The sequence below is a fragment of the Delphinus delphis genome, chromosome 12 (genome assembly GCF_949987515.2).
Source record: "Delphinus delphis chromosome 12, mDelDel1.2, whole genome shotgun sequence".
Classification (NCBI taxonomy): Eukaryota; Metazoa; Chordata; class Mammalia; order Artiodactyla; family Delphinidae; genus Delphinus; species Delphinus delphis.
In genome coordinates, this window is record NC_082694.2 from 70,160,213 (window position 1) to 70,184,913 (window position 24,701).

Consider the following 24,701-nt stretch of genomic DNA (forward strand, 5'->3'; position numbering starts at 1 on the left):
ATCAATACTGTCCTCTGTTCTGATTTTGCTACATTGTACTTTTTGGGTCTCCAGAATAATGTTTCTTTCCATTTTCTAATGTTTTACAACCTTGGATGCTCTGTTTGCTGGAAACTTAGTGTTCCATCACCAGTTGCTGTTTTCCCCAAAAATATGATTTTTCATCTCTGGAAAGAAGGATAAATATCAAGCAATTACTTTTGTTTGTAACTCAAACTATATGGTACTACTATCTTCAAATATAATGTTTTTTCTCATTTGAGATTTACCTTCAGATGAGTTTTCTTCACCAAAATTTTACTCTAGTCATCTTTTCAAATTCCTTTTCTTATGACCCAAATTTAAAGGACTTAATCCATTAACCCCCAATATTCACCTCTTTGAAGGAAGCAAATCCATGACCTTTTCAAGACTTTTATCAGTCTTTGGGTTCAGACAATGGTCTCAACACTTTATAGCTCTTTTACACTCTACCTTTATGACTGAACCATCTCCATAAGCAGTCTTCCCATGCAGATCTCTTAGCTATTCACAAATTTATATTTTGTGCTAAATAACGGTCTCTTATTTGTAAATCAACTCAACAAGCCCCTATTTCTCGGTTAATCACAATTGCTATCACAGCACTGGCTGGGCAACTCTGTGCTGTTAAAAGTTGAAACAGATTGACAGTATTTCTCCTATCATTCTTTCCCTTTACAAACCGAACAGGAATATCAGTATTTCCTTTGCCACATCTCATATACCATTATACATGATAATTCTTGAAAATAAAATAATCATTTCTAACATTATCAGCTCAGCTCTGCTGTGTTACGCTCTGTTTGCAAAAGACAAGTAACCTGAACAAACCCCTTGGTATTTGGTGCTGAGACTTGTTACTTTCCCACTTCTGTCAAAACAAAGACAAAACAACAATAAACCACTGTAACTCCACTTTTCAAATTAAAACTGATGAGTAGGAGAATGACCCTATCATTAATTTTTTCAAACAAAACAATGAAATTCTCAGGATGAGAAACACAGCCATGAACAGGATTGGATGTGGATTTTAGTCAAAACTCTTTCACTAATTAGCCATATAATCTTCTGCAAGTTACCTCCCCTCATCAGTCTCAGTTTCCTGACTCAGTTTCCCTGGTGGTGCAGTGGATAAGAATCCGCCTGCCAATGCAGGCGACATGGGTTTGATCCTTGGTCCAGAAGATCCTACATGCCGCGGAGCAACAAAGCCTGTGCGCCACAACTACTGAGCCTGAGCTCTACAGCCCACGAGCCACAACTACTGAGCCCACGTGCCACAACTACTGAGGCCTGCCCGCCTAGAGCCTGTGCTCTGCAACAAGAGAAGCCACTGCAATGAGAAGCCCACGCACCGCAACGAACAGCAGCCCCCCCACTCTGCTCACTGCAACTAGAGAAGCCTGCGCCCAGCAACTAAGACCCAACATGCTAAAAAAAAGGAAAAAAAAATTCTTATTAGGGTATTTTCCTGTATTACTATTCCAAGGAGATCTATGTAGATACACACAACAAAAAGACAAACCTGCCTTCAGTATCTGAAAGTACAGACCGGTAATAATAAAGCATGGGAAAGTACCTTAAAGGATCCTCTTGACTCAATGACCACTGGTTAACAGTAGTTATCACATGAAACAGTGAGGGGCTGTCTGTGATTAAATGCCCTTTTAGAGAGCTGTGTCAAGTGGCAAAGAGTTTTTTGGGGGCTTTTTGGTAGTAAAATATACGTAACATAAAATTGACCATTTAAACCATTTTTTAAATTTCAGTAAAAAAAACACATAACATAAAAATATACCAACTTAACCAGTTTTAAGTGTATAGTGTAGTAGTGTTAAGTGTATTTGCATTGATACACAACAGATCTCCAAAACTTCTTCAGCTCATAAAACTAAAACTATACTCTATCCATTAAACAACTCCCCATTTCCCCCTCCCCCCAGTCCCTGGGAGACTATCATTCTACTTTCTACTATTCTACTTTCTGTTTCTATGAATTTGACAACTTTAAATACCTCATATAAATGGAATCATGCAGTATTTGTCCTTCTGTGCATGTTAACCATTTCTAAGTATACAATTCAGTGGCATTAAATATATTCACACTGCTGTGCAACCATCACCACTATCCATCTCCAAAACTTTTTTATCTTCCCAAACTGAAACTCTGTACCCTTTAAGCAATAATTCCCCACTAACTGAAATTCTGTACACATTAGCCAATAACTTCCCATTACCCAGTCCCCAGGCCCTGGTAACCACTATTCTACTTTCTCTATGAATTGACCTATTCTAGGTACCTCACATAAATGATTTTATGCAGTATTTGTCTATTTGTGTCTGGCCTGTTTCACTTAGCATAGTGTTTTCAGTGTTTATCCGTGTTGTAAAATCTATCAGAATTTCACTCCTTTTTAAGGTTCAATAATATTCCATTGTATGTATATGCTACATCTTGTGTATCCATTCATTGGTCTATGCACATTTGGGTTGTTTCCACCTTTCGGCTACTGTGAATAATGCTACTAAACAGACAATAACAAGTGTTGATGAGGATGCGGAGAAATAAGACCCTGGTGCAGTGCTATGGCAACATAAAACTGTGCAGCCACTGTAGAAAACAATATGGTGGTTTCCCAAAAAATTAAAAATAGAATTATGGTATGATCTAGCAATGCCACTTCCAGGTATATACCCAAAAGAACTGAAAGCAGGGACTCGAACAGATAAGTCTATGACAAAGTTCTTTTTTTTTTTCCCAAAGTTAATTTTTGATGTCAGTCATCCTAATGGATGTGAAGTAACGTCACATAGTGGTTTTGATTTGCATTTCCCTAATGATTAGTGATGTTGAACATCTTTTCATGTGTTTACTGGCCCTTTGTATCTTCTTTGGGAAAATCTCGGGATAGTTCTTAATCAATCCTAAAAATACAAGTTCAAATGAAAGAAATTCCTTAGGCGGGCTTCCCTGGTAGTGCAGTAGTTGGGAATGTGGGGGACACAGGTTCGAGCCCTGGTCCGGGAAGATCCCACGTGCCGCAGAGCAAGTAATCCCATGCGCCACAACTACTGAGCCTGTGCTCTCAAGCCCGTGAGCCACAACTACCGAACCCACATGCCACAACTACTGAGCTCGCACGCCTAGAGTGGGAGCTCTGCAATAAGATAAGCCACCTCAATGAGAAGCCCGCGCACCGCAGCGAAGACCAACACAGTCAAAAATAAATAAATAAATAAATAAATTTTTTTTTTTTTTTAAAGAAAAATTCATTGGGCACGCTGGCATTCCTGCAGCATGAGCCACTGCCTGGGTGTCACAGCAAAGTCCTGTCACGTTTAATATGAAAAAGGTTTTGCTCAATTCTCTAAAAAGCAGCCTCTCATATAAAATGGGCTCATTCCAATTAAATAAACCAATTCTTAAATGCATGTTAGTGGAACCATCCTACTCTTCCAACGCTTAGTAAAAACACTCAGAAAGACAACAAAAAGGGTGTGTTCATTTTATACCTCTCCCAGAGGCAAGAGCCTTTACCAATTTAATTTTTTTTTTTTTCGGTATGCGGGCCTCTCACTGTTGTGGCCTCTCCCGTTGCGGAGCACAAGCTCCGGACGTGCAGGCTCAGCGGCCATGGCTCACGGGCCCAGCCGCTCCGCGGCATGTGGGATCCTCCCGGACCGGGGCACGAACCCATGTCCCCTGCATCGGCAGGCGGACTCTCAACCACTGCGCCACCAGGGAAGCCCACCAATTTAATTTTTTACATGGAACCCAGAGACTCCGTTTCCCAGTGAAAGACAGTCCTAACAGAAAAAGTAATATGAAGTCGAGGGGTGGAGGGAGGATTAACACCACCAAAAGACAGCACTTTCAGTAAAACAGCCCACTAAAAATTTCTGCTTTGGGACGAGTCCAAGTACCTACCAGATCACGAAAAGGGTAATGCTTTCCTGAGCTCATACTGCCAACAGGGTTATAGCCAAATAAACCAATGAAATCTGCTCATCCAAAACCAGTAACTCTCTTTAGCAAATACTTCAACAATCTGAATTTCCAAGACCAGTTTTACCCTAAAATTACTCTATTAGCCAAACAGCTGATTTTCTTATGTAAAATGTGACCTCAATCTACTTCACATATTTAATGCTCAGAAAGTAGGTAGACAAGAAATGTTAAAATAAAACTAGCCAATTCTAGAGGATGCTGATTATACTTACTACCTGTCTGTCTGCCTGCCTTCATTCACTATTTACCATTCACCCATTAAATGCAGGGACTCTTCTAGGTGCTTAGCATCTATCAGCTAAAAGACAAAGCCCTCTGTCCTTGTGCAGCTTATATATTCCAGTGCCCTTGGATTCACTTTGCGATTGGTGAGTGTGGAACATACCAGTAATTTGTTTTTACAACTCTGTCTGCAATAAATCTGACCATAAACATCATACACAATTTCTGACACAGATGTGTGGGAAGTGAAAATACACAGAAAATTTTAAATACGGTAGTCTGTGTAAGCACTGTAAGTAAGCACCATAAGCCTATAAAAATTATTTCTTCCAAGAATCAATAGCCAATAAGTAACTGAAATGACTGTGCCTAAAATAATGAGGGCCAGCGTTATACCGGCAGTTTGGCCCTACTGAACACCTGCAAGGTAACTACTTCTGTCCAAACCTCAAGAGGTTTTAACAATCAAGTGACAACTCAAATTTCAGTATCATTCATAATTAGAGAGTGCTCTAGATTTTTTAAAAAGCAAAGCAAAACAAAAAAACATCCTAGTCAACTGATGAAATATAAAATGTCCTAAAAGTAGTACACATTCCAAGTATCTCTAATCATCTGCACATTAGCCAACTGGCTAGTTTATACTGTTTAAACATGCATTGTCCAATATGGCAGCACTAGCCACACTCAGCACCTGAAATGTGCTTAATCTAAATTGAGATGAGCTGTAAATATAACATACACTCTGGAGAAAAAGAATGTAAAATGTCTCAACTATTTTTTAATCTTGATTACATAATAAAATTATAAGACTGGATAACATGAGTTAAAATTAGTATTAAATACTTCTTTTACTTTTTAAATGTGGCTACTAAAAAATATTATCTATGTGACTCACATTATATTTCTTTTGGATGCACTGGTGTTAAGATGCCAGCAGACTTCTAAAACCTGCACACAGAGCTAATACATGCAATGTGTTAGAGCTGTACTCAGAATTTTACACCCATGTATTTATCCATTTCTCAGCTTACACTGTTCAATATATCTTATATATCAAAATATCATACATATCACACTTTTATATCAAAATATTAAAGTTTCAGAATCTAAAGTGAAATTGTTTAGCAGAGCACTAACAAATATTTGTGTGAACACTGCATGCAGGGCATTCAATCCATAAAGTAGCTTGTTCTGCCTCACTTCAGCAGCAGAAGGGTCACAAGTTCCACATACAGCTAATATGCATGCACTGTGCTCCTACAGTGTGCCTGGCACCACGCTAGGTGCTTTGCTCTCAATGACCCATAAAATCCTCACAACTACCTTATGTGATAGGTCCTATTATTAACACTATTTAAAGAAGAAACAAGCAGACAGAGATTAATTAACTTGCCAAAGTTCCCTAACTAGTAACCTGTGGAACTAGGATTCCAACCCAGCAGGTTTGATCCTAAATTACTACACATTTTCCCTAGTAAAAAGACTACACAAGGAATTCCCTGGCGGTTCAGTGGTTAGGACTCCCAGCTTTCACTGCAGAGGGCGCAGGTTCAATCCCTGGTCAGGGAACTAAGGTCCCACAAGTCTTGCGGGGCAGCCAAAAAAAAGTAAAAAAGACTACACAAGAAGATTATGTCATTATCTTACAGGATTGGGCTTTAGTTGAGGGTATGCACTCACTAAAAAAGACAAGAGTAGATGGAGTTAATGTTTTGCTTCCTACCCTCCACCCCCTACCCTTCTCAATGAAAGGTTAAAGTTGACCACGTGAATTAAATCCCTGATCTTACTACAGGTTTATTCAATGCTCCCTTTTCCAGAAAGGCCCTACCCCACCCGTGTTCCAATTCCTATCTGTCCTTCAGACTTCATTTTAGACACCATCTCCATGCAAGCGCCTAATTTGGGCTAGTCACCCCTCCTTCCCATGCTTACACCCACTGTAGCACTTTCCACACTCTATTGTGATTGTCCTCACTAGACTGCTCCTTAAAAGGTCTATTGTGTTCACTTATCTATCCCCAGTCCCTAAAACAGTGCCTAGCATTAGGTGCTCAATAAATATTTACTGAACTATCTAACTACCTGACCCACCCAGATACAGCTAAAAGTGGAATATTAAAAGTAAACATAGTGGTAGGAATTGCTAACCCACAGGCAGAGAACAAGTTCTAAGTTTCGTGAAATTTATGACAGGTCTAGAGAGCAGTATGACACTCAGGAAATAATGATTACAATGACCCCCTCCCCCCAAAAAAGGGAGTAAAATCAAAACGTAGTTTAAATGATCACTTGCCCAATTTAAATTCAGTAAAATTTGTTTTATGAGAATGAATTAAGTAGCTGACAAATATTTATCACAAGAAATCCAAATCAACGATTCCAAATGCTATAAACTGTTTGAAATCAGCTTAATTGTGACAACTACCAGAGTTCAAAGACTACAGTTGCTTTTTTAAAAACTCATCTTAGTATAAAACTAGTTACACTTAAAAATGGGTTTCATTGCACTGCCCCAACGCTGTGTTCTGGGCCCCAAGTGACAGAGACAACTATGTGTCCTTTAAGATATTTATTGTGTGGGGGGGAAAAAACGGATTTCGCATACAACCCATTTAACACAATTCGTGTTAATGCACTAAATTGTCTCAGCAGAGTCAAATGGGACTTTCCTAGAGCGTTCCCTTTTCTTTTCCTAAACGGGAAACCGATTTAAAAGGTCAATCTTTAGCTCTTATTTTCACACTAAATAATTCTGAAACATGAGGTGAAAAGTACATTAGAAGTCCCAAGGCTAGGACTGGCAAGACACTTCCCTGTAAATTCTAGCGTAAACAGAAGGGAGAACTTCATTTTTTCGGGTTCGAGGACAGACGCTGATCGTCTCCATTAGATTACTGCTTCTGTTGATGTCTCGAACAGCTCTGTGAGCAAACATGCCAGAGAGTCCCACCCCAAGCACGAAGAGCCTCCGATTGTTTGACACATCAATGGATTAGTCAACGCCGAGCAACTCACTTTTCCCTTCTAATTTGCCTTAATTATTCGTCACACAAATCCTCAAGTTTACTTTAAGACCATATGGAATCTTCTTTGCCCTGAAGTATGAATCCAGGCCTTTACCAAATGACTCCTAGTGCTTCAGTCCCAACCACCAAAATAAATCCCTTACAAATATCGTACAGCTAGTAACGCCACACAAACATGGAAAAAGCCAATCCAGACGCTTAAAGAAATAGGATTCTGGAACGCTGTTAATGCTGCATATTTTGTAACAGCAGGCACCAAGCAGAGTGAGAGACTTGAAAGCAAAAGACCGGATGCAAAGCTTGGGAAGACCCCGCCCCAGAAAGCTCGATGCCGATTCAAACAGTAACTTGGGTCTGTCGCCTGGAATCAGAATCACTGAAACAAAGGCGTATATTACTGGAAGCAAGATGTCTGGAATAAAAGAAACGGTTTGCAGATGCAGAGACCGCACACCACCCTCCCACAGGTCTTACCTATGGTGGAAATAAAGGTGGTATTGAAGGCATCATCCGAAAAACGAAAAAGGACGCAGGTCTTCCCCACTCCCGAGTCCCCTATCAGGAGCAGCTTGAAAAGCAGGTCGTACGTCTTCTTCGCCATTGGGAGGAGCGGCACAGGCTCTCGCCGCCGGCGGCCCCAAGGGATCGGTCCCTCTCACTACGGCCAACTCCTCCTCTCTCGGGCGTTCTCAGGCCGGAGGACCGGGAAAGCGTGGGAAAAAGGAGGGCTCGAGAGGGCGCGGGCGACCTAGGAACAGCCTCGTCGAGGAAGCCCCGACGGTGGAAGCGTCCGGTGCCTCCGAGGGCGGCGACCGCGGCTCCGCAGCCTCTCCCAGCCGCTCCGCCCGGTTCCGGGGAGTCGGTCGGGACAAAATGGCCTCCCCTCCCCCCTCAGGGCTGCTCGGCCGGGACGCTCCCACGGGCGAGCAAGCAAGCTCGGCCGTCGAGGGAGAGCGGCGGGCGTGAAGACAGTATCCCTCGCGAGCAGCCGCTCCGCGCTAGGACGCGGCGATGGCAGCGAAGGAGGACCCGGAGCCGACGAGCTCAGCTACATAGCCACAGGAAGCCGAGCCGCCCCGGCCAGAGCCACCTTTTCCCCGTGCCCTCTCACGCCGGCGTGCGCGCTGCCTGAGACGCACGCAAGGACGTACGCCCGCCCTCCCCTCGCGCCCTCGCCCTGCGGGCCGCCTCTGCGCACGCGCACCAGAGGGCGTGGGGGCCCGCGGGGGCGCCGAGTGGAGCGTTAGGTCTCCGAGCCTCAGTCTAAGCCCCGACGGAGACTAGAGAGGGGAGGGACGAGAGAGGGCGAGGCCGCGGGCGCGCTCCCTGCGGCCGTCTGATAGGGTGCGCAGCGTTACGAGCACGCCCCGCGGGGGGGCGCTGCCTAGTGACTGCGCAGGCGCGGCATGCTGGAGTAGCCCTTTGACATCCACCGTTTTCCTCCTCAGGTCGCTCACCAGGCTCAGCTGAGGATGCTTCGGGCCGCGTTTGGCGCGTGTGTTTCGCTGAGAGTCTTGGCGCAGCCAAGAGCTTGGGTCGCCATGTGTTCCTGTGTAGCTGTAGCCGTAAATGTGAGAAAAAGTAGCGCCCTGGGTCATTTAATAGCCTCTTTGCTAAAATGAGGCGCATCCTGTGTGCCCTCTCTCGTGGCTAGTCGGGGCGGGGGAAACATTAAGCTCCGTCCCGGTTTACTTAAGGAACCAGAGTTGGCGTTCAAGAGAGCAGGAGTTTGAAATGGGAAAAACTGGCCACGCTGCTCAGTTGGGATGATGTAATCTGCCCTCCAGGGCGAGGAGTAGAGGGCCGAGGAACACTTGGGTGCAGGGCCAACCTCCCCACCAAGTGGAAGCGCCGGTGCTGTGCTCTACGTGGAGAACCGGCTCCAGAACTTGGACACTTTTTTTTTATTAATTAATTTTTTTATTATTTATTTTTATTTTTGGCTGCGTTGGGTCTTCGTTGCTGCACGCGGGCTTTCTCTAGTTGCGGCGAGCTGGGTCTACTCTTCGTTGCGGTGCACGGGCTTCTCTTTGCGGTGGCTTCTCTTGTTGCAGAACACAGGCTTTAGGCGCCTGGGCTTCAGTAGTTGTAGCACTCGGTCTCAGTAGTTGTAGCACGCGGCCTCAGTAGTTGTGGCTCGCGGGCTCTAGAGCGCAGGCTCTGTAGTTGTGGCACACAGGCTTAGTTGCCCCGCGGCATGTGGGATCTTCCCAGACCTGGGCTCGAACCCGTGTCCCCTGCATTGGCAGGCAGAGTCTTAACTACTGTGCCAGCGGGGAAGCCCTTGGCCACCCTTTTGCAATAGGGAGAGCCCAATAGCACCATGCTGAGGAAGCGGGGCCCCTCCCTGCCGCCAGAATCGAACCATCAATGTACCAAATTGAGAGATAGTGAAGCCAGCCCCAACCCCGCTGTCTTTTCCTTGCACTTTCTTTTCATATGCCTAGCACTCTTCCTTCCCTCTCTTTCCATCAGTCTCAGGTATACCTTCCCTATCTTCTTCCTTTCTGTAGTTTAAATGTTCATACTCCTGCCCTACCTTTCTTAGTGTGTGTCATGGCTCCGAAGCACACCTAGGATGTGATGGCAGAGTAGTTGAAGCTGGTGGGCTGGTTCAGCCCGATACAGGAGAAAACCCTGAGACATCTGGAAAGCAAGAAACAGGGATTGGGGCTTCCCTGGTAGCGCAGTGGTTGAGAGTCCGCCTGCTGATGCTGGGGAAGCGGGTTCGTGCCCCGGGCCGGAAAGATCCCACATGCCGCAGAGCGGCTGGGTCCGTGAGCCATGGCCGCTGAGCCTGCGCGTCCGGAGCCTATGCTCGGCAACGGGAGAGGCCACAGCAGTGAGAGGACCGCGTACCGCAAAAAAAAAAAAAAAAAAAAAAAAAAAGCAACAGGGATTGGGAAAGAAGTAAAAACTGCATTTTTACACCCCACCACCACCAAAATGTTTGTGTATTTAATATGTAATTAAAATTAGTCTTTAGGCAGTAGGGTAATCGTATTTCAGTCTCCCATTCTTTGAAGACTTGTCTTACATTCTTCTTTTCCAACTACCCCTAAAGCTTCGTTCGTTTCTGAAGATGCCTGTCTTCTCTAATCTCACTCTCCGTTCTGTTTCTGGAATTGCTCTTGTCATTTAAACCTTATTCTCTATGAATCATTCTTTCTCCAATTGGGAATGTCTTATTAGGAATAATGCCACAATTCTAAAATAGCCTAGCCATGCACATCACAAAATGAGCTATGATCAGTGCCTCACAGGTTTGTCATCAATTCAGAGTCATAACATTCAGGAAAATCATCAGTATTAATGTGATTCTTCCTTTCAAAAGAACTACAATTAACTCAAGCCCCAATGTTGTGAAGCATTTTAGAAAGTTATGATTTTTAAACATAGAAAGCCTAATTAGTTCCACTACATAAATGTTGGGGACAGTGGGCAACTAAAAATGAAAAATAATTTTTTTTAAATTTCTTTGTTTATCCCAGTTGTTTCCAACAGTTTTATCAGTTAGAGCCTTTTCTCCATGCACTCAATATTCTGGAACTTTAGTAATTAATTATACTATTAATGAAGTTTATTTAGTATTGTATCAGGATCCTAGAAGTTTAGAGCTGTAATATCTTTAAGTCATAATTCAACTCCTGCACGTAATTTACAGATGAGTCTAAGGCTCAGGGAGGTTAGGGACTTGCCAGAGGTCACACTGGCAGTGGCAGAGCCGGCCACTACATGCGCAAGGGAGAAGGGAAGAACACCTCTACAGGACATCATACTGCAAGAAGGCGAGAATTGGAAGGCTCAGTAAGTACTTAATGTTTGGCTTCCCTAAAATTAATTAAAGGTTTTGCTGCAGTGAGGCCTAAACCTCAAGCCCTGTCTACCACTGAAGGCCACTAGAGTGATCAGGCATGATCTCTGACTCTAGAAAATAAGAATAAAATGGGAGTCCATGTAGGCCTAAAGGTATACCTAGAGTTGCGAAGTAATATTTGATAATAATTGAAACAGTGAAAGAAAATGCCAATTTAGTAGTAGTAGCTTGGAGCTTATACCTGCTTTTAAAATTGCTCTGTACAGGGCTTCCTTGGTGGCGTAGTGGTTGAGAGTCCGCCTGCCGATGCAGGGGACGCGAGTTCGTGCCCCGGTCTGGGAAGATCCTACATGCCGCAGAGCAGCTAGGCCCGTGAGCCATGGCTGCTGGGCCTGTGCGTCCAGAGCCTGTGTTCACAATGGGAGAGGCCACAACAGTGAGAGACCCGCATACCGCAAAAAAAAGAATTGCTCTGTACAGAATCTAGTCCAAATATGTGCAAAGCCAAGAAAGAAAAGAAGGTATATTTATATGTTCATACCAGTAATTAAGGTATTGTCTCTGTATTTTTCTAGAAAGTGCACAGCTGGCCAGTTCATGGTTCCAGTCTTCAGCTTCAACTTTCAGGACCTGCCTCTACAACATGTAAGAAATCCCTGCGTGAAAAGATAGTGACTCAGGATTGTCTTTATCATTCTTCCCACATGTATTTCCCAGTCTCTCTCCCTGATTTCTTCCTCTTTAATCTCTCTGCCCCTTGCTCTCTCTGTTATTGTTAAGAGTGAAGTCTTCCCAGGGACTTCCTGGTGGCACAGTTGTTAAGAATCTGCCTGCCAATGCAGGGGACACGGGTTTGATCCCTGGTCCGGGAAGATCCCATATGCTGCGGAACAACTAAGCCCGTGTGCCACAACTACTGAGCCTGTGCTCTAGAGCCCATGAGCCACAACTACTGAGCCCGCGTGCCATGACTACTGAAGCCCGCGCATCTACAGCCTGTGCTACACAACAAGAGAAGCCACTGCAATGAGAAGCCCGCGCACCGCAACAAAGAGTAGCCCCTGCTCGCCGCAACTAGAGAAAGCCCGCGTGCAGCAACGAAGACCCAACGTAGCCGAAAATTAATTAATTAATTAAAAAAAAAAAAAAATGAAGTCTTCCCTTGAATGGCAGCCCCACTGCTAAGTCATCACATTGCTGTAAAACCTACCCCTCCAGTTCCTGGGACTTTGCCTATTTACTACTGCCTAGTTCCTGTGTTCACACTCTCATTCTTCCCCAGGGCCTTCTTAGAGGAAGGTCTTTGTTTGACCTTCCTGATGCTAAGTACTGATTGCCCAGAGGCTACCACTGTTCTTATCACCATAGCCTGCCAATATTCTGCTCTGCCTTCATATCTTGATTTAGTCCTACCTCCTGTTAGAGAATTACTGCCCCATGAGCCTTCCCCAGCACATTGGATGTGTTTGTTGTAGTCTGCAGGAATATCTCAGTTCTGAAATGCTGGCCTCCTCACCTGGCACTTAAGGAGCGCCAGGCCCTAGCCAACAAACTTTATTTCCTACCCTATCTATCTTCCACATACTAGTCTCTAGACAGGCTGAACTACTCATCTTTCTCACAGTTACTCTGTATCTTCTTGATTTCATGCTTAGTTTACTGTGGTTCTCTCCATGCAAAGTGCACACCGCTGCTCATCCCACCCACATCCCTTCAACTTAAATGTCCTCACCATAGCCTGTCTTCCACAGCACACTCTCTAAGAAGGAACTTGTTCCACCTTTGAACTCCCTAGCACTAAAAAATCAAGTATGTTTCCTCCTTTTCATTTCCACAAATAATACATATTTACTTTTAGAAACTTAAAACCTGCAGATAAGCAAAACAAAAATTTTAATTCTTAAAAATTCTACCCCAGAGATAACGACTATTAGCATTTTGGTGAATAGCTACGTGGATATTCTTCTTCCCACAACTCTTTATTTAGACATTTCTTATGACACATTTTCTACATTTTCTGAAAGACATTTATGTACATATCGTATTTTCTCAAACTGGAATATCCTTGAGGGCTGTGACTATTGCATACATCACTTTGCACAGTGCCTTGAATATATCAGAACATCAAAACATGTTTAGTGAAGGAAAAAGCAAATGAAATTCAGAGATAGATTCACTTTTTTTTTTTTTTTCCTGGAAAACAGTACTAATTTGGAGAAACTTTCAAAATGCTGGGAGTGGGGAGGGATTGAAAATTCAAGAGAAGTGAATGGGAAGATAATACCTTTGGAGCAATATTTTATTAATTTTAGAAAATACATGAAGAACTCACCTAACTCCATTTTAGAGTTTATTTCTATGAACAAGAAATACTGTTAGTACTAATGGAGCAACTGTGATATAGTGGAATGAACACTTAACTTGGAATCAGAGAACATAGACTCAAGAACCAACTGTGTGGGCTTCCCTAGTGGCCCAGTGGTTAAGAATCCGCCTGCCAATGCAGGGGACACGGGTTCGAGCCCTGGTCCAGAAGGATCCCACATTCCGCAGAGCAACTGGGCCCATGCGCCACAAATACTGAGCCTGCGCTCTAGAGCCCGCAAGCCACAAATACTGAGTCTGCGAACCACAACTACTGAAGCCCACGCGTCTGGAGTCCGTGCTCCCAGCAAGAGAAGCCACCGCAATGGGAAGCCCGTGCACCACAACAAAGAGTAGCCTCCGCTCGCCGCAACTAGAGAAAGCCGGAGTGCAGCAGCAAAGATGCAACACAGCCAAAAATAAATAAAAATTAAAAAAAAAACCAATTGTGCTGCTGTCTAGCTCTGTGATTCATTTAACCTCACTAAGCCTCATACATCAAAAGAATATAGTACCTCATGAGACTGTTTTAAAAATTAAATCAGATAATGCAAGTAAATGTACTTTTTATACTGTAAAACACTATGCAAATATAAATGATTACTATTATTACTAAGAGATAAGAGCAATGAATTGCACCATAAGGAAAAAGAAAGCAGAAAATTACAAGTAAATTTAGAATACTTATAAATGATCAAAGCAACAAGCCATCCTGGACAAAACATGGTGCCAAAGGAAGTTGAACCAAGAACAGGAATAGGTCAGAAGGAGAATGAAATATTAAAACAGGGAGAAACAAGAATTGGAACTGACAAGCTGTGAAGATTTAATGGAATCATCAAAAGGAGACCAAAAGAAAGAAATACAATGGCTGAAGGCAGCAGACAACTGCCCCCTAAAAAAAAAACTTCCCACCATCAACTCCAGCGGATGAATCTCTATTCACTTCTGTTGGAGCAATTGGTCCAGCACAGTGGTTATAAACATGGGCCTTGAGTTGGCTGGACCTAAGATTCTATATCTGTCACTTTGTTAGAGACCTTGGGTAAGTTACTTAACCTCTCTAAACCTGTTTCCTCATCTGTAAAGTAGGAACAAGATAAAAACTACTATAGGGTTGAGTGAGGATGAAATAAGACATAATGTTTGGCCTTTAGTTAATGTTCAGAAATGTTATTACCACCACAAGAACTGAGAAAACTTTTGCTGTTTGGGGATCATTGGCTTGCTGAAAAAAGCAAATCTAGAGGGACATAAGTTAAAAAAAAATCTCATAGTTTTGAGACAAGTAATGCATTCTGTTAATCTATAGGGATCTCCTAGAAGGAGATCCGTCTTTGCAGCTCTATGCCTCTTCTAAAAGTGACTATCGGTCAAGCAGGAGCCCTAACCACACTAGGAACTGTATGTTTACATTTACATATTAAAATGTAAATATGTAAGTTAATCTCTTTTTTTAATATCTAAAGGAAAACCAAAGAATCATCTAAGGCAAAGGATGATTATTTGCTAATAATTGGCTATTCAACTATATATTAAAGTAATAACTGCTCATTCATTTTTTACTTAGAAAATGGAGAGCACCAAGAAATGAACAAACATAGTGGTTCTCTTTTAACATGAAGAGGTGCATAGTAAACCCCCAGATGGATCAATACAAAAGAGGGCTATAAGGCACACTTCCGCTGTCAAAGGAAAACTGGGGTATTTATTGTAGCAGCGGTCAGAGCTCTGAAGAGCAAAAAAGGCTTTAGGTAAACTGAGAGAGAGAAAAGGGCAGAGAGCACAGGTTTTGGCAACTTGACATGCCTGAGACGATTGGAAAAAACCCTAGAAGCCACTAAAAGTTAGGGCAGAATAGAGTTGGAGAAAAAAAGCACTTCCTAAAGGCAGAACCCAGGGGAGCATTGGCAAAGTGAGGAAAGAGGTCTGCTCAAGGAAAGACTTGGAACCCCAATGGAACAGAAACTTAGATATCTCTCCAGAAAACTGTATCTCAAGCATCAAGACCTAGAGGATTCATCAGACTTAAAAAGACAATGACAAGAGGGGAATGCTTTAACCCTTTGCCAAGACAAGAAGTATGAAGCTACACTTAACATAAATTCGTAGACTCATGGCACGGTATAATGGAGTCACAATGATCTGATTTTTTTTTTTTTTTTTTTTGGCTGTGTTGGGTCTTCATTGCTGCACACGGGCTTTCTCTAGTTGCGGCGAGCAGGGGCTACTCTTCGTTGCGGTGCACGGGCTTCTCATTGAGGTGGCTTCTCTTGTTGCGGATCACGAGCTCTAGGCACGTGGACTTCAGTAGTTGTGGCACACAGGCTCAGTAGTCGTGGCACACAGGCTTAGTTGCTCCACAGCATGTGGGATCTTCCCGGGCCAGGGCTTGAACCCATGTCCCCTGCATTGGCAAGTGGACTCTTAACCACTGCACCACCACGGAAGTCCCCACAGTGATCTGATCTTGAATCGTTGTTCCATCTCATTTTAGCTGGGTCATCTTAGACCATTTCTTAGCATTCCGAACGTCAGTTTCCTCATCTGGAAACTGAGGTTATCAGTAGCTGTGAAATTCAAGCTATTGTAAAGATTAAACTAATCTATGCAAAGAACCTGGCAGGAGAACAAGTGGTTCATTAAACACTAATTCTCTTCCCCCATAAGATGTAAACCATCTAAGGAAGCACTGTTGTATCTCCTATAATACCCAGCCCAGTATCTTGCATGTAATAGGGGCTCAATGAATATTAATTAGGTTGAATTGTGTCTGCATTAGAAAAAAGTTTGGAAGTCATCTAAACTGATTTCTGCTCTGTGAAGAAATGCCGAAACCAACGTATGGCCTGTCCAGCCTCTGTGTGCACACTGCCAGTGAGCTGCTGATGCCAAGAAGGCTGATTGCAGGGCTGATTGCTGTTTGCAGGGCTGGATATTTCTGACGGAAGAGTGCACTGAGTCTAAGTGTGCTTCCATGTTATATCATCAACTTGTTTTAATTCTGTCCTCTGGAGCAACACAGAATAAACCTTCCCCTATATTCACTTGACAACTCTTCAACTATCTAAAGATAGCATTGGTATTTTCCTCTAAACTGCTCCAAACTAACCCTCTTCAAATAAGATGACCCTCAGATAACTGTTAGTGCCACCATTCTGATTTGCACGTGTCCGTTTTCGAGCGTGGCATCCATAATTGAACACTGTGCTTGAGTTGATAACATAACCCTGTGAAAATGCCCAGATCAGGCTATTACCTTATTATAGTAGTAAGGGCCAGTTGGGATACTCTGTAAGGCTGAGGTGGTTTGGTACCTGACTGAGAGGAAACTGCCTTCCCGGGGAATTCCCTGGTGGTTAGTCCAGGTGATAAAGAGTTGGCTTGGGTTTGAAAATTGGCTAATATGAAAACTCAGACCCAAGTCAAGTTTGTTATCACTTCAGTTTACTAATAAATTAGCAAACTTGCAAAGAACAATGCCTTCCTAGTTCCCCACAGAAACATGCCCCAATTCTGGTGATCAGAGCAGGCTTTTCAGAGGGAGAAAACTTGTCTAATGAGTTCAGTCAGGACTAAGTTTTTGTAAGATTAGGCTTGGGGAGGGGCTGGGTCAGCATTCAAGGGTCTACCATCTACCACGTAAGAAAACTCCTGTTGGGGACTTCCCTGGTGGTCCAGTGGTTAAGACTCCGTGCTCCCAGTGCAGGGGGCCTGGGTTCGATCCCTGGTCGGGGAGCTGGATCCCGCATGCCGCAACTAAGGCCCTACATGCCACAACTAAGAGCCCGCATGCCGCAACAAAGATCCAGCATGCTGCAACTAAGACCTGGCGCAGCCAAATAAATAAATACATATATACACAAATATGTTTTTAAAATAATACTTCAAAAGAAAAGAAAAGAAAATTCCTGGTGTACTATTGGGCCTATAGCAGGCCCGCCCATGGCTTACCCCACATGCTATTGAATACCTTATAGCAATATTAAACTACTAACTAGCTACACATTCAGCAACATAGAAAACTGAAACAAAGGAAACAAACTGATTTATAGTACAATGCCATTCATGTAAATTAAAAACATGCAAAACTAAAAAAAAAAAAATGCAAAACTATGTTTTATGAAGTTTCATAGGTATTTAATAACACCCATCCAACATTAGAGAGGGAACCTGTGGAGGGAGAGGACATTGAGAAGGGAAGAAGGGAAAAATATAAAATGAGATAAAACAAGAGGGGGAATTCCCTGGCGGTCCAGTGGTTAGGATTCAGCGCTTTCACTGCCATGGCCCAGGTTCAATCCCTGGTTGGGGAACTAAGATCCCACAAGCCACACAGAACGGCCAAAAAATAAATTAATAATACATAAATTAAAAACGTCTCTTCAGATCATTTCATGTCAGAAAATGTCTTTTCAGACATTTTTTCAAAGAAGATGTACAAATGGCCAACAAGTATGTGAAAAGATGCTCAACATCATTAGTCATTAAGAAATGCAAATTTAAACCACAGTGAGATACTACTCCACATCCACTTGGATAGCTATAATAATAAAGGGAAAATAACAAGTGTTGACAAGGATGTGGAGAAATTGGAACTCTTATTCATTGCTGGTGGAAATGTTAAATAATACAGACACTGTGGAAAACAGTTTAGTAGTTCCTTAGTAAATTAACATAAAATTACCATGTGACCTCATAATTTCATTCCTGGGTATACATCCAAAAGAAGTGAAAACAGGTGCTCAACAAAAACTTGTACATAAATGTTCTTAGCAGGACTATTCACAATAACTAAAAGATGGAAACAACACAAATGTCCATTAACTGACAAATGGATAAACAAAATATTATTTTAATAAAGTACTGATACATGCTACAACACAGATGCACCGTAACATTACACTACATGAAAGAAGCCAGTCACCAAAGGCCACATTATATGATTCATAAGTATGAAAATATTCTATTTTCACATGTATGAAAAGGAATAAAGTGTGATTCCGTTTACATGAAATGTCCAGAATACGCAATCTCACAGAAACACGAAGCAGATTAATGGTTGCTGGGGGAAATGGGAGCAGCTGCTTAGTGGGTATGGATTTCTTTTTGCGGTGATAAAAATGTTCTGGAAATAAGTGGTGGTGATGTTTGCACAGCAAAAATAATAATAAATAAACAAGGACTTTTAAAAAAGTGAGGAAGGGATTAACATTGTACATGGAGATAGAGGAAACTGATATTGATTGATACTCCTTATAGATATCAGAATAATAGTAAAGTGAGGGGGAAACCCCCTAAATATTTGGTTTGGTTTGATAAAAAGAACACAGATTCTGGCTGTTTGCTTTTATGCCTAACTGACACATAGCGTAACAATAGTCATGCAGATTTTAAAATTTGTGGCAGATTGATTTGATCACATTTATTTGATCACGGAAGCTCAGACTTCATGGAATTGCCTGTTCACAAAGCTTGTACTCTGCTCTCAGCTGTCCCTTGTCAGCCCTTGCCCAACCCTGTCTGGTCCCAGCTTTTCAGACTAAGCACCCAGTTATTTGCAGGCTGCCCCACCTCTTTCCCAGAGCCAGAGAGAGGGTAGAAGCGCAGGGTATCAAAAGCCCTCATGCTACATACCAATTGAATTAGACACTGCCAAGATAATATCTGAGCTCAGCCATCTCTTTTGTCCAAAATACCCCCAGGAGGAAGCGAGGCTCTCTCCCATGTAGCTTGTGCATCCAGCACTCCACTACCCTTTGCCCTACCTCAGGGCTCTGGTGTCCCTGACAGCCACATGGAGATCCTGTTTCTTTGCCTTGTTCTTACCAGTGCCAGTCCGCCACCCCTCACCCATATTCACACTCCCTTCCTTGTGTAATGGACATTTGACAGGTCTTTGGCTGCCCAGCCTTAAACCCCCTTCTTTTTTTTTTCTTTCTTTTTTTTTTCCGGTACGCGGGCCTCCCACTGCTGTGGCCTCTCCCGTTGCGGAGCACAGGCTCCGGACGCGCAGGTTCAGCGGCCATGGCTCACGGGCCCAGCCGCTCCGCGGCATGTGGGATCTTCCCGGACCGGGGCACGAACCCGTGTCCCCTGCATTGGCAGGCGGACTCCCAACCACTGCGCCACCAGGGAAGCCCGAACCCCCTTCTTTGACTAAGAAACTCTCCACCGTGAGTTTTCAGTATGCAGAGCCCTCCTCCCACTATCTTCTCCTCCCCAGCACCCACCCCCACTGCACCCCCAAACACACAGCTAGGCTGTGGGGACATGAGTGGGGCTCTACCAGTCTCAAGCACCAGCCCAAAACCTTGACACAGGGGCTTAGGACACAAAGAAGCAGGCGCAGTGGGGTGTGTACTGAGAAGGCAGTGGGGTACAGCAGGAGCACCTGGTTTCCAGGGCACCCGTGGGCCCCAGAGCTAGGTGTATCCTCCGTCCAATGCTGGCCCTGCTGCCGGCTGCAGAATCTCTTTAGTGTCTAGAGAGGGCAGTGATGACCTCATTGTCTGGCCTCAACAGACTGCATGTGTGGCCTGTTTCTGTGCCCCAATTCCTTAGCCTGGTTCTCCAGCCTCCCCAGTAATTCTGAGAGCTTCCCAGTAGCCCTTCAGTAAATTTATTTTCTGCTTCTATTTGCCAAAGTCAGACTGTGCTGCAACCAAGATTCCTGACGGACACACTTGTTTCTGGTAGAACTCCTAGGGTGACTCCAACTTTGCCTGATATTCTCACCATATCCACTTTCTCTTTCCTATTTTCTGCTGCCCTTGCCACTTGGACCTGCTCAAACTTTGCCCCTGTCTGCCGGTCTCTCTCCCAAGGCTGCTGTACTGTTTTTTTTGGCTGCACAGCACAGCTTGTGGGATCTTAGTTCCCCGACCAGGGATTGAGCCCCGGCCCTCAGCAGTGAAAGCACAGAGTCCTAACCACTGGGCCTCCAGGGAATTCCCAGGCTGCTGTACTTTTGATCCCTCTTCCCTGTGTCTCCACTGCCTTCCTCCAGCTCCCTCCCTCGGGCTCAAGCACCCTGTACTCCCAGCCCATCCTGAGGCCTGGACAGCTGGGCAGTCATCCTAACCCTTTTGTGATGTCAGCACTGGACCTAGTACTGACCAGGGGAGAGAGCCCTCAGATAGAAGGAAGGGTCACCAAGAGGAAAGAAGGGCACAGGCAGAGAGATGGGAGGGTAGCAGAGACATTTCTTATTTTTATATTTTAATCTAATACTATAAGTTATCATTTACTGAGTTCCTACATTGTGCTGGCCCTTTACATGCATGACCTCACATTAATACTCTGAGGTGGGGATTATTATAATCCCCATTTTCAAATGAGGAAACAAGAGTTTAAAGGAATAAAGAGGGATGGAGTGAGATGATGCCTGGGATCTCCTTTAAAATAATTGGAGGGAGGTAGATGAGTAGGATGTGGATGAGACAAGTTGCCCATGGGTCGATAATTGTTCAAGCTGGGTAACAGGTATATGGAAATTCATAGTTATGTCTAACGTATACATTTGAATTTTTCCATAATTAAAAGTATGTTTTGGGCTTCCCTGGTGGCGCAGTGGTTGAGAGTCCGCCTACCGATGCAGGGGACACGGGTTCGTGCCCCGGTCCGGGAAGATCCCACATGCCATGGAGCGGCTGGGCCCGTGAGCCATGGCCGCTGAGCCTGCGCGTCCGGAGCCTGTTGCTCCGCAACGGGAGAGGCCACAACAGTGATAGGCCCGCGTACCGCAAAAAAAAAAAAAAAAAAAAAAAAGTATGTTTTGTTTTAATTTAAGAAACTTGGTCAAAGTCATACAAATAATAAGTGATAAAGTTGGGTTTTGATCCCAGGCCCTCCTGACTTCAGCACCTGCTCTCTTAACCTCTGCACTGGATTCCTGGCAAGGTACCTAAAAAGATCTAAGGGGAACAGATCAGTGATTTTCAAAGGATTCAAAGGGAATTCAGAAGACTCGACTAATTTCTGCTCCTGTTCTCTAGGTACATTAAAGCAAGAATCAACAGGGTATGGTCGGGTTATTAATTCCCCACGCCTACAGCTTATTATAAAGAAGATGCCCCCATTTTCTCTGCCTGCTTCTGAGTAGGTGCAGAAGCAGCCCATGAGAGAGCCTTTGGCAGCCAGTTTTCTAAAAACACCCAGGCAACAGCTGTCCTTGGCTGTCACCTGACTTGCCAGGCCCTGAGTCAGCACCACGCCCCCACCCAGTGGCCCTTGCTGAGCCAGATCTGACTTGCCCTTTCCTGGCTGGGCTGAACTGGTTGGGCCAGCCCAGCCCTGCCCCATCCCAGCATCCTCTTCAGTGGGTGGCTTCTTGCTCCCTGACTCTTACCTGGGGTTCCCACCCTTGCACTGCCCCTGTCAGCTCTGAAGGGAGCTGAAGACCACCCCCGAGCTGTTGGAGATACGGACAGGGCTCAGGAATCTATCCCTGGGTAGAAAGGATGAGCTGGGCCCCAGCATCTCCCACCGTCTACCAAAGATAGTCTTCCTTTGCTTGGTGACTCTGGGATTTGCTTTAGGAGGAAAGCAGAGGAAAATACAAAGACATCTCTCCTCTCCTATAGAAGAGGATTCCACGCCTAGGCTCAAACCCAGAAGAGCCCAGGGCTGGGGCGACATGAAGACCAAATTCTTGGTTCGTGTTTTTGTGGAGAATGCTCAATGTCCTCTTTTTTTTTTTAATTAATATTTTAAATTCATGTATATTCGATTTACAGTGTTGTGTTCATTTCTGCTGTGCAGTAAAGTGTCTCAATTATACATGTATATACATTTTTTTATATTCTTTTCCATTATCGTTTGTCCCAGGATATTGAATATAGTTCCCTGTGCTATACAGCGGGACCTTGTTGTTTATCCATTCTATATATGACAGTTTGCATCTATTAACCCCCAAATCCCAGCCCATCCCTCCCCATTGTCCTCTTATTATACCCATTTCTTGGTCTAGATGTGAAGCTACAGCCAGTGCTGACACGATATATTCCCCAGGTGTTGGTGCCCTGGCATTGACCCCATGGCTAAGTCACTAAGGTTAGCTTTTCCCCCATGTCAGCTCTATCCTTCTGGCCTCCAGGCCAGCCTGTTCTGAATCCTGGCCCTGCCACTTAGGCATTCATGACCTTGGGCTAGTAACTGACCTCTATGAGCCTCAGATTTTTGGTTTTTAAAAAATATTTATTTATTTGTTTATTTTTTGGCTGCGTCGGGTCTTAGTTGCAGCGCATGGTCTCTTAGTTGCTGTGCGTGGGCTTCTCTCTAGGTGTGGCGCCCAGGCTCCAGGGCCCGTGGGCTCAGTAGTTACAGTCTACAGGCTCAGTAGTTGCGACATGCGGGCTCTCTAGTTGTGCTGCATGGGCTCTGTAGTTACGGCACAGGCTTAGTTGCCCTGTGGCATGTGGGATCTTAGTTCTCCGACCAGGGATCAAACCTGCGTCCCCTGCATTGGAAGGTGGATTCTTTTTTAAACTTATTTATTTTGTTTGTTTACTTTTGGCTGCGATGGGTTTTCGTTGCTGCCTGCACTCTTTCTCTAGTTGCGATGAGTGGGGGCTACTCTTCGTTGCGGTGCATGGGCGTATCATTGTAGTGGTTTCTCTTGTTGCAGAGCACGGGCTCTAGGCGCGTTGGCTTCAGTAGTTGTGGCTCACTGGCTTAGTTGCTCCACGGCATGTGGATCTTCCCGGACCAGGGATCGAACCCGTGTCCCCTGCATTGGCAGGCAGATTCTGAACCACTGCACCACCAGGGAAATCCTGGAAGGTGGATTCTTAACCACTGGACCACCAAGGAAGTCCCAAGCCTCAGTTTTTATGTCTGTAAAGTAGGAATAAAATACCTACCTTGCAGGTTTATTGTGAGGGTCAGACAATGTTCTGTATGTATAGCACTTAGTAGGTGCACAACACCCATCAGTTTCCTTCACTCTGCCTGGGGATTGGCTTCTGCTCAAATTGGACTGACATCAAAGTTTTCAGGCCTGAAACCAAGTACTGCCCCAGCTCTTGTGTCTCATTTCTGGGTACTCAGACCTACTTTCCCATAATTCCCACATGGGCCAGTCGTTTTCTGATCATCTGCCAGCCCAGACCACACTACACCACTGTCCTGACGCCATGATTCTACACACTCTTAATTTGTTCCCTTGGCTACCACCATGTAGTCACACCTGATTATTTCTGTGTCGCCCACTAACTAATGAGCTGCTTCTTCCCTTTCTTTAGCTTCAAAGCTCCTGAATGTGAGTGTTCCAGAAGAATGTTCCTTCTCCCAGCACCATCTCCTTGTGGGTACCCAGTTTCTAAGGACCCTCTCTGCCTTGAGTCACACACCCAGATAAACAGCTAGCTCTCCCACTCCCTTCTCTCCGGCTGCTCTCTGGCCAAAGGAAGTGTGTTTCAGCTCTCTTACCAGGATCAGGGCTTTGTCTAAGTGTGCTAGTTTTCAGTCTCTCTGAATAACTGTATTGGGAGCCACAATCAGGACAATATTCCAGGCAGGATTTGACTTGGTATGGTAGAAAAGACCCACCACATCTTGTGGTGTGCGTACATACTGGGGTTAATGTAACCTGAGTATATATTGGGACTTTGGCAACTATATCATAGTGTTGACTATTTTAGGTTTGTGGCCAACTGAAAATCCTAGACCTTTATTCACGAACTGCAGGTGTCTCCAGCATTTTGTACTGTTACAGCTGACTTTATAAGATTTAATTTTAGTATTACATCTGTTTATCTCTACTAACTGTCATTTTGTTATCAAGATTATTTTGGTTCATTTACAAATAAATTGCAAGGTAAAAAGTGGTAGAGAGGGCAACTGGTAGAATAAAAGAGACCTAACATATCAACCAATTACAGTATATAGACTTTGTTTAGATCCTGATTTGAACAAATAAACTGCAAAAAGTACTTTTTTTAATATTTGTGAGACAATTGGAAATTTGAAAAATGGATATTTTATGATCAAGGAATTACTGAGTTTTCTTTTTAGGTGTGATAATAGTGTTAGAATTTTGTTTTTAACAAATAGGATGTCTGGGATTTGCTTCAAAATAAAATGAGGGGAGGGAAGTTGGGGTGGGAGAATAGGAGAAACAAGATGGACCATGAGTTGAAAATTGTTGAAGCTGGATGATTGGTAGATAGGGTTTATTATACTATAATGTCTAAATCTGTGAATGTTTGAAATTATCCTAAAGAAAAATTAAAAG

General features: G+C 44.0%; 1 protein-coding gene and 1 long non-coding RNA gene across 2 annotated transcripts in view; one reads left to right on the top strand and one right to left on the bottom strand.

The window, feature by feature from the left end:
- The window catches only part of RAB10 (RAB10, member RAS oncogene family), a 71,384-nt gene extending 62,983 nt beyond the window's left edge, over nt 1-8,401 (bottom strand). Inside the window, exon 1 of the mRNA XM_060026974.1 lies at nt 7,759-8,401. Within this exon, the coding sequence (XP_059882957.1) occupies nt 7,759-7,885 (127 nt within the window). The 5' untranslated portion in view covers nt 7,886-8,401. The remainder of the gene's footprint in view (nt 1-7,758) is intronic.
- A 283-nt stretch (nt 8,402-8,684) lies between these two features.
- LOC138414228 (uncharacterized) overlaps nt 8,685-24,701 on the top strand; it is a 30,197-nt gene continuing 14,180 nt past the window's right edge. Inside the window, exons 1-2 of the long non-coding RNA XR_011246668.1 lie at nt 8,685-8,855; nt 11,677-11,746. This is a non-coding gene — a long non-coding RNA (uncharacterized lncRNA). The remainder of the gene's footprint in view (nt 8,856-11,676; nt 11,747-24,701) is intronic.